General features: G+C 40.5%; 1 protein-coding gene across 1 annotated transcript in view; it reads left to right on the top strand.

Annotated features, from left to right (window-relative positions):
* Positions 1-2510: 2510 nt before the first annotated feature.
* LOC104545962 (fibrillin-1-like) overlaps positions 2511-10632 on the top strand; it is a gene marked incomplete at its 3' end in the record, with an annotated part of 102873 nt that continues 94751 nt past the window's right edge. Inside the window, exons 1-3 of the mRNA XM_010191232.1 lie at positions 2511-2586; positions 3508-3606; positions 10386-10481. Coding sequence (XP_010189534.1) covers positions 3555-3606; positions 10386-10481 — 148 coding nt within the window. The remainder of the gene's footprint in view (positions 2587-3507; positions 3607-10385; positions 10482-10632) is intronic.

The following is a 10632-nucleotide window of genomic DNA, read 5'->3' as shown; positions in this document are numbered from 1 at the left end:
GCAGGAAAATATGGTCTATTAAACACAACAGTGGATAACTGTTTAAAGTACCACAACAGAGCCTTTACAGTTTGATTGATGATTTCCATGATTTTACATGAGGTAAACTGTTACTCCCTTGAATAGTTTATTTATTTCTTTCTTTATGGGGATTTATTGCTATAGTGTCTGATCACCTCATAAATACGAATGAATTAAACTTCAAAATGAGTTCATTTTAAAGACATTTTACAAATAGGCACAAGTAAAGAACACTCCCTCCCTCTCAGAGAAGTGGCATTCAGACTTTAATATAGGTTTCTTTTATAAGCTAGACAGCAGCTTTCTGACGGAAAAGTGTTCCACTGGAAAATGCACTTGTCAGGCTCAAACTGTTCCATGGAAGTACAGTTGGATGACTTTTTTTTTTTTTTTTAAAGCTATGTGCACTGCATCTGAGTTGGAACTTCTTGGGTGTATGGTTTAGCCTACCCTCTGGACAGCCTCAAGGCTCCCAGGGTCTCCAACTTCATGGCTGCTGGCACATCTGGGTTTTCCAGAGCCCTATTTTGGAAACAGATTTTAAAAATTGGGTTGTCCCGTGGCACAGAAATCGGCTCCTGACTCTTAACTTGGACCACATGGTCCCCAAAGCTGTATACTTGCCAAGAAATGAAATTTGACAGAGTACCTAAACAACACTTTATGATGGTCGGCTGTTTATAGATTCTTACCAACCCGGATCAGAAATGGGTGGTCTATGCCTGTAGGTTGTAACAGGTAGCAACAAACCTATTCTGTCTGTCTTAGTAAGTTCCATTATTTCTTCTGACTGGAGAAGGTGAAAAGCAATCTCGCTTGTCTGCTTGCCAGTCGGACTTGGCAGATGGTCGCGGAGCAACATTTGGCATTGATGAACAGGGAACTCTAGGAAAGTTACATGGTTATAGCCCTGCAGGGAAGTAGCTGACATTACTAAAACTGAATACATTGGAATTGCATGAATAAGACTTTCAGTCTGTAACACCAGTTGCAGGAAGGAAAAAGGGCCCTGCAGCAAGTCCAATTGTGTTGCTCACATTCACCTCGGTTACCACTTTGTAATTATCCAGAACCAGGGCAAGGTAGTGGTGTTTGCTTTGACTTAAGTACTTTCTGGCCAAGCACTTAATGAAAAGACTAGGTGTCACCAAAGTTGGTGTAGTCAGAATACTTGAAATTGCATTAACGATGCAGATCTGTAAATAAATACAGTATAAAAGTCTTGTTAGTTAGAAAATGTGCATAAATAAACGTTTGTATGTATTGAGATTGTTTGTCTTAAGTTGCCTCACCATATGAGGTAACAGTTGTTTACTTAGACATTGCAGTGGTAGGGATGAAGAACTTTGTGAAAGACCAAGGACAAAATAATAATAGAAAACCCTTCTTAAAACAATAAACACTTTAAATCTGTCTCAGATCTGTATACAGTATTTTAAAAAAGCAGTTTCGAGGAAGTGCTAGTTTATAGCTAGCTTTAGTTGCAGTCTTCTACTGAGTAATTACTCGCAATATTAATAGAGGTTGTAAAATTTTCTTCTGATGTTATTAAATAAAAAGGAGGCACATTTTCCCGTTTTTGAAACTATTCTTACTTGCATGGATAGATGCATTATATAGGACAAGTTAGATTAAAGAAAAAGATTATCTGTAAGGGGCATACTTCTGTGTCATACACAGTTGACATACTGTGTCAACTTCTCTATTTTTACCAATAAAATCATAGCAATACTGTCATGTCCTGTCAGCTGTCGTTGTAAGTGCTGGTGATACCGTTATTTGAAAGGGTAAATACAGTCGAGAGGAATGGGTTGGAAAGAAAAGTTCACGTGGATCCCTCATTTAAGAAGCGCGGTAGGCGCAGGACCCTCTCTCTCTACGTGTGCCCACATCCTTGATTTTTTTGATAGTAATTTTTGCTAATGAAGAGGTTACGTATTTTGACTCGTTTATTTGGCTGATGTCGTGGTTGGCATGTTTCACGTGCATACAGACATAGTTCTGCTGATGGACAAAACAGGGAACAGTAATAGTGCTTTTGAGTAAAGAGAAAGCAACATGAAGCTTAGAAGTTATCATTCAAAGGGCACTAGGTTTCCTTTGTGTTCACTGGTGGTGATGGGTGTGATCTCCCGTTTTGTATTTAAACGGGATTTTTGCTCAGAAACCCTGTATGCCGCTTTTCCAGATACGGAGTGGTAAGAAACAAGTTTTGCCCATTCTGTTTCTGGTTTTCAGATGGTACTGATTTGGTTTTGTGTTTATAATTTAATGTTCAATTTGCAGAATTGTATGTCACCTAAAAACACCCCGACAACGGGAGGCATACAGTTCTGCTAAAAACATACAACACTTCAAGATTTAATTATTGAGATGTATGTTGCAATGATTTACTTTTTTCCGGTTTTATGCCTCTCCTTTTAAAATATATTTTTGAGTAAAAATAAGAATTAATCCTTTTTTACTTTTTTTTTCCCCCCAGACCAAATGTGTGTGGCTCACGTTACAACGCTTACTGTTGCCCTGGATGGAAAACTTTACCTGGTGGAAACCAATGCATAGTCCGTAAGTTAATCCACTTGTGTGTTATGACTGAGGGTTGTCTTTGTCCCTCTGTGTCAGGGTGTTTTTAATTGTGTACTAGAACTGAAATGTGTTTTTATATGGTTTCAATTGCAGCTGTACATAATTTCTTTAGCATTTTAAATATATTAAGCTAATATAGAAAGTTTTGTGGGCTACAATACAGTGATGTGATACCAGTATTTAACAAAGGATTAATCTCATCCACATGTTCTGTTTAAGTCTGTGGTAAAGGGATCCAAGGGGTGTGTGAACTCTTAAGGAGCGAGTAGCTGTGGAATATGTTAATCTATTTAAGTAAAAGGAAGGAGGCAACAGCATTGGGCCAGACAGTGCATTTTCTCTGCTTCTTTGGACCATATCCCTGAAATAAGTATGTCGAGATATGTATATATACATACATGCATCATAGTGCTGTATGCATAGTCATTTGTAATGGTACAATGTACAAGGAATAATTGCTAAAGTCATTTTGCCTAAGGCTGGTAAGACCTTCTCTAGAAGTACTGGGACGACGTGCTGTCGGATGGGAATTATTATACTTGTGTGTGTCTGGTGCAGAAATAAAGGGAGCGTTGTAGTCCTGCCTCAGTGCCGTCCTTCCTCCAAGAGCGGTCTGGTAAAATGGACCACAGTTTCACTTTTCCAAGGAAATCTCCCTGTTTCTAGTGTGGCCTGTGGGATGTCCCCAGCCCTTTTCATGACAGATTGTGAAGGTCTAGGTTTTAGCTCTTCTGTATAGAAATGCGGATGAACAGGAAGAACTGTTGAGCGATCTGTCGTATGCAGTTTAATGAGTTTGTAGCTATTTATGTTCTGATAATGCATGTTGTCTACCAGGTGATTTTTAAGTGTTTGGGGTTTTTGAAGTGTATTTTAAAGGCATTTATGCTTTCTTTATAGCAATCTGCAGACATTCCTGTGGGGATGGATTTTGCTCTAGACCAAACATGTGCACATGCCCAAATGGTCAGATAGCCCCCTCCTGTGGTTCAAAATCAAGTAAGTATTTCTTTTGTGTCTTTGATATTACTCTTGAATTTGTGAAGCTGTTAAAGTACGTAAGATAGTTCAGTGGTCAATATTTAAGGCAAATAACCACTGAGTCACCAGACATACTTTTACCACAGGAAAGAAACAGTAGCCTTCTGTGATGAAACTGAAGAATGACTCAGAGACCAGCTATTGGGGTTGCTCTTTTTTGCCAAATTAAAACCAAAATAGTTTTATTTGAAGCTATATCAATTTGCCAGTTTTTAACACTAATTCCAGTCTTCCTTGCTTTATGGAAAACGTCTTCTCTCTATTCAACACTAGACATGCGCAACACAGAAGTTGTAATGATAGAGAGGTGACTGTTGACAGCTGGCTGAATTTGACTTGCTTTGTAATCCCCCTCTCATTTTGGGGCTTACTAAGCCGGACACTATGCTGTATTTTGCATATGTAGGCCTACAAGTATTACAGGATTTCCTTGCCAGGCTCAGTACATAGCATCTGAAGCTAATATTGCTGACGTTATTCAGATGATACTTCTGTAGGTGCTAAAGGTGCAGAACTGGTCAGGGTTTTGAAGTGGAACAGCTTTTTATCAGAAACAAACACATGCTTTGGAAATGAAACTTTTCAGAGAGATGACTTTTCCTATCAATGTTTGGATTTTAAGTTTTCAGGGGAAGTTCCACAGATCCAGAATAAAATAAGTAAAATTGAATTTGTTCATTGAACCAGATAGCTCAATGGCTGGTCACAGGTGGAGTATCTGACATGAGGTTGGATTTTGCTTGGGATAGTATCTCGGTTCGTATCTGACATGCCATGTATAATCTCCACCGTATTCTCATTTGAGTATGGTGCATGTATCTTCGAATTTAGAAGGCTCTGGTTTTTATATAAAATGTGATGTTTCTGGGAAGAATTTTGGGAGAAATTGGTTTCTTCTAGTGCCAGTGACTATCTGAACAACATACTAACTTAAACCAGTGGGGGATGCACTCAGCCAAGGTCTGTAATATTACGCAAGATGGTCATCCTTCTAATTCTGAGTGTCTTTTCAGACTCAGTGTGTGGTCTGCTTTGCCCCTGTATTTTTTACCTTGCCTTTTTTTTTTGCTTTCCTAGTTGATAAGAGTTTTCCCACATAACTGACCACTTCAGTGTGTGGCTTTAGCATCCTTTTCATGCAATAACAGTGGAAAAACAATAACAACTGTGGAATGTAATGGAATGGCATGTACTAAAATGGTAAATATTGTTCTTTGTAGTTCAGCCCCTTTCTCAGGCTCCTGTGATGTCTGTTAGAGAGAGGCCAGCTTGAGGAGGGTACGGAGCTATGGAGCTCCCAGAGAGTAATGGAAGGAGGAAGGGTGCAAAATGCTGTGCAAATGTGTGTGGTGGTGTGTTCCTGCTTTGGTTTGCAGCTACCGTTTTACCAGGTGCATATGCCTTAATCTTGTAAGCCAGTAAAGGGAAGTATGACCATCTCTCAAGTCCCCTTTGGGGTACAGAGAGATATATCCCTACATCTGTTACATGTTTTGGCACCTTTGTAAAAGGCAGGAACGAGTGGGCCTCAGTATTACCTCATTTTTTTTCTTAGGCCACATTGAAGTATTTTATGAGTCACCACTTAAAAGAAAAACAGAGTATGAGTAAAGTTGCAGTTCTTACTGAGGTTCTTTTTCTGAAATATTCTACCATTGATCTCCATAGTTGTAGCCTTCATTGCAGTTGCACAGGTAAATAGGTGCAGAAAGACTTTACTAAGGTTTTTAGTCAAGCCATTTCTAAAGCCTATATGACATAGCTAGTTTGGTTGTTGACAGTTACCTCTCCTAGGTATGAATATTTTACTAATCATAAGCTTTAATTAGTGCTGACATTGTTTTCCTTACATTGCTATATAGGTTTGCCCACTTTTAAATGTTGCTTTTCTGTATATGGTGTAAGTATTAACACTTTACAAATAGACTTAGCAGTTGGCTTAAAAAATATATTGTTTATATGTTTTTAATCAGTGCAATACCTTAAGATAAATTTTATGTGTGTGGTCACATCACCTTTCTTGAACAAGCCAATTCTAAAAGCAAAAGTCTTGAGTTGTTCTAGAGAGAAAAGACTACTGCCTCTGTGCAGTCTTGTGTAATAATGTTTATGACCCAGCACCTCATTAGGACTTACAGAACATACACTTTCTGTAAGTAATTTGCTCTGTTGGCACTGTAGACAAAATCCATGTATACATATTTACACAACAGACCACAATGACTTAGATCTGCTATTAGGAAACAAAGTAAATATGAACATAAAAAATACTGCTTGACATCAAAGGGTTACTGTCAACTTCCATTGGTAACAGTTAATATTTTGTAAGAATATGCATTCATGAAACCTTATTTTAATTATACATTTTAACAAATGAGAAAAAACTCTTATTAAAATAGTACCAAAAAATCAAAAGAGTATGATAAAAGTTTGTAATGTTAAAATACGAATAACAAATATGAGTGAAAATACCATGATCTCTCAGGATTAAAGGTATTCCTTCTCATACATGAGATGTGTCTGAGTTGTCTTTCGGATGTTTTAAGCTACACGTGTCTTTAGTACTTAAGGTCTCAGTAGTGTTCACAGGGTTTATAGCGTGTAAAACCATAGGCAGAAACTGATTACCCAGTGGCTCTTACAGACTGGTTGTCTGCTGTAATCAAATAATTAATGCAGATTGGAAGGCATGTGGATTGGAAAGCAAAACAAAGCCTTCAAGTTTGATTCTTAAGCAGGTCAGTTGTTGGGACTTTTCTGGTTACGAGTCAGCTTTAAGAATCTGATTTGTGGTTGAAAAGATCAACCGGTGGTTTTCTCAGCAGGGATTTTCACGACATTAATGAACTCGCTGGCTGAGTAGTGGTTATTTCTGTATGATTAGTGAATTTTTGGGTATGCTTACAGTAGGCTTGGAGATAAGATTGCCACGTGTGTAGACATCCTCCCCGCTGGCTCTGATGTGTGGGTGGCTCTGATGTCGCAGGTGCACGTGTGGGGAGATGTCCTACACCCTGTGCTGCACCAGCTCTGTGGTGGCTGCTTTTTTGCTACCTCCCAAACCACCCGGGCCATGGCCGCTTTGGCCTTGTCTGGTCCTGCTGCAGCCATGCCCCTGTCTGTGCTGCAGAGACATCATACGATCCTGCCATGTTGCTGGAGTTGCTGCTCTGCCCCTGTGGGAGCTGGAGGGGTGCGTGAGGAGGAGGAAGGTCTCTCCTTCAGCTTCTGGCACCCCCTGCTGCCCTGAGGGTCAGGTGTGTCTCTGAGCCAGTGAGACACTGGTTTTGCTTCCAACCTGTTTTACTTGGAATGGCTTGGGCTGGCCTAAACAGGGAAGGCTTTTGCTGATGGGGCTGTCTCTGAAGGAAGGAAGCCATGGCAGAGGCAGCAAGAGCTGTGGTGGGTGCAAAGGATGGCAGCTGTCGGGTACGAGTGTCTGCATCCCCCTGGCAGGCTGGTCACACAGCCTGAGGGCAGAATGGGGTCTGCTCCTCTCCCCCTGCTAGCAGCTTCAGAGACCCTGTGCTGTGGGGCTGGGGGAGGCCAGAGCCTGGGACATTGGCTTCGTGCCCCAGGATCCCACTCCTCAGGGTGGTGTGGGAGATGTCCATTCAACAGCAGTAGAACCTGGAGCTCAGTGCTTTCCCTTACGTTCTGCTGCTCTCGTAGGGTGGTAAAAGGTCTTGAATTTTACACATTTACAGAGTTTTCAAGGCTGCTGTAGGTTTTCTCCACACGGCTGCAGGCCTGTGTCCCATCCCAGCGCTAGCTGCCATCTCTCTCCTGAGTCACTCACTTGACAGAGAAAGCACGCTGAGCATCTGGGATGCGATGAGACCGTCATTCCTTGTTTACAGCTCCTGGCAGGCAAAGCCCTGCGTCATGCATGGCCGGGGTTAGGAGTGTTTCCTCAGCAGTGGCACAGAGAGACGAGAGGCAGCCTCTCCTCCCCGTGCCCGCTGGCCAGCCCTGGAGAGCACCCTCAGCCCAGAGGTGCTGGGCAAGTGGCTTTGCTGGCTTCCCCACCTGAGGACTGCAGACCCTCACACCTTAAGTTTTTTAGTTTGAGATTGCAGAGCAGATGGCGTGTGTGTTACCTTTCATCTGCTTGGTGAGCTCTCAAACATTGCATGAGTGGCTGTGGTGTGATAGTGCTTTTGGTATGGTGAAGTCTTTGCTCAGCTTTCCTGAGAACTGCAAGAAAGTCAGGAGCTGTTATGCTTAAGTGTGCAGCTTGTTGTTTCACTTTTATAAACTATGCAAATGTTGCCCACACACAGAGCATGTGTGGATGCATTTGGTTTTGCTGGCTGCTTTGCAGGTTTACAAAGCTATGTTCCTGCAGCTACTCCTGTTCCGACTTCAGAAGTTTCCAGTGCAGACTGTTCATGAATTTGACCCAAAAGAGAATGATAATTGATTAAAAGCAGTAACTCATTAATGTTGTTAACGTTTCCTGTGCATGCCGAGATAAGGCAGAGCTATATGCATTGATTTACCAGCCTCCTGGTAATTTCTGTGCTTTTTCCTTGAGTCTGTCAGTGTGTGATACCTTGGAACAGGTTATTTCATTTACTGGAATGTCTCTGCTGACTTTAATGGAATTGTTGATATAGCTGAGAAAAGAGACTCTGGACCTGCGTTGATAGACTACTTTTCAAAAATGCAGTCTTAAAATCATCATCTGAGCTCCAGACAGCCTTTGCATGTGTTTCTATAAACTTTTGGAAGGGTTATATTTCAGAATAGTCTGTATGATTTTGGAAATACTATTTTCAACATTTCCCCAAAATGGGCAGAAAATAAATCATTAGTTTACTGACTGTATGTCACTGATTTTCTTGCATGGTAATAAGAGAGAAAGTCACGGATTTGAATGACTTATTTTAAAAAGATAACTGGGTGTCATAGAAGTCTCCCATAATTATTGAAAAGGAGTAAGAAATATTTTACCTTGGAAAAGTTCCTTTAAGAAGCAGTAAGACAAATTATGGAAACTTTTTGCGTGTGTGTTATGTGTAAAACCACTCCTTGTCCCCAAATGGGGAAATATACTTTACATTTACTTGAACAAATAGTACCAAAATCATCATATAAGCTACTGTTAACCTTTTTATCTCGAATGTAGTTCAAACTATTTAAATGGCTTTGGTCTTCATGTGGGAATGGAAATTAGCTCTTGGCATAGCTTGCTCTAATTGAAATCAGTTTGTGGTTTTTAAGTTCCTTCCCTGCTTGACAGATGATATCATTTCCTATGCTTTTTTGTAATCCCCTCTGTTTTTCTAAGATTGTATAAAGCTAAGTTGAACTACACATTTTAAAGTAACTATACACCTTTTTCTGACCTACTTAGGACGTTGTCCAAAAATCTTCACCAGATACTCACTCTGTATTTGCAGACAATTTTACTTTTCTTGAGGAATGCTAGTACATTTTTGTTGCCTGAAGTACTAAAGTACATCCAAAGTAGAACAAAGATGTAACTATTAGACATATAAGAAATGTAAGATACACTTTTTACTTTTATAATTGAAGAATTAAGAGTACCAATGCTTTAAATGCTAGATTGTTTTAAAGCCTTTTTCAAATAGCATGTTTAACTTCTGTTCTGTGGATCTATATTGCTATAGAAGGCAATACAGTTAAAATTTTTATTTCTACTTGAAAATAAAAATAAAATTCCATTCACATACTTCTGAACTGTGAAAAGCCAAGTGATGCTTAAGGGCTTTGTGCAACAGGAAAAATTCAGTGGTTGGCATGGCACCTGTTAGCAACAGGCTCTGGCAGGACAGGCAATTTCTGTTTTTCAGTCCTGAGCAGTTCAGACAGTGTGGTGTAGGTATCCAGTGCTCCATCGCAAGCTACTGAAATGCTGATCTAACCATAATCCTGTCTGGGGAGGAGCCTTTCATGTAGTTCCTTTTAAGAGGGAAACCATTTCCTGGCTGCTTGCTGGCGTGCCTACCCCAGTTCACCGCTGCGTCGGACAGCAGGACCTGTGGAGGACTTTGCTTTGTCGGGAGGCCTGCCTGCTTCTCTGTGCCTGACAAAAAGCCTGACATACTTTAAGTTCTTCCTAACCTCTAGTTAAAAATATATTTGTCCTTATTACTAGAAAGACGCAGCACAGACTCTTCTGCTTTACTGGCATAGGACTTGAGCTGCATGTTAATCATTAGAGATGGTGAGGCTGCAGCTGAGGAGAGCACGCTGCTGCTGCTGCCTCTGCTACTCGCTCTGTTGGTTTTCCTTTCTATGCAAGTCCTACCTGGCCAGAACTGGGCTGTCTTCAGGAACTTCCTTACGTTTCACTTTAATGCTTCCCTCCTGCATTGCCCAGACGATAAGGCTCTCTTTCTTCTTGGTGATATCTGCCAGAAGTTTAGTACTTTTCCCTTGTTGATGGCCTTTTCTCATCATGGCAAGCTAGGAGACAAATTCTGTGTATTTATGCTCATATGAAATGCTTTTGTTGCCACCCTTATTCACTGAAGTCAAATTCTTGCACCATGTCCTATATTCCTTAGGAACAGTAAATCAGTATTGTTTTGAGTATTGCCATTTTAAGTTCCTGTCCTAAAACATGCTTCCTTAGTTTCTAATACTGGTTTCTAGTTCATAGAATCAAACCTAAAAAAAAAAAAGTTTTAAAAAAGAATCCCTCAGCAGACAGCTAAGTGTTGCTGACTAGTTTGATTTAACTGAAGAGTATACTTTTTCCTTTCAAGTCCAGCACTGTAACATCCGGTGCATGAATGGCGGTAGCTGCAGTGATGACCATTGCCTCTGTCAGAAGGGATATACAGGAACACACTGTGGACAGCGTAAGTACACGTTTATTGTAGGTACTGTGTACAGTTAAGTAATTCTGGGTTGTATGGACTGTGCACCCTTTAGCAGTAAATTTCAACTGGTGTTGAGCTTGTTTTTGATCAGGTACGGTGGAATTTCACAGGAAAACACATGACTTTGTAA

Source organism: Mesitornis unicolor, unplaced genomic scaffold (genome assembly GCF_000695765.1).
Source record: "Mesitornis unicolor isolate BGI_N332 unplaced genomic scaffold, ASM69576v1 scaffold2189, whole genome shotgun sequence".
Lineage (NCBI taxonomy): Eukaryota > Metazoa > Chordata > Aves > Mesitornithiformes > Mesitornithidae > Mesitornis > Mesitornis unicolor.
The sequence above is the reverse complement of the archived record's forward strand: the minus strand, read 5'-3'. Positions and strand labels throughout refer to the sequence as shown.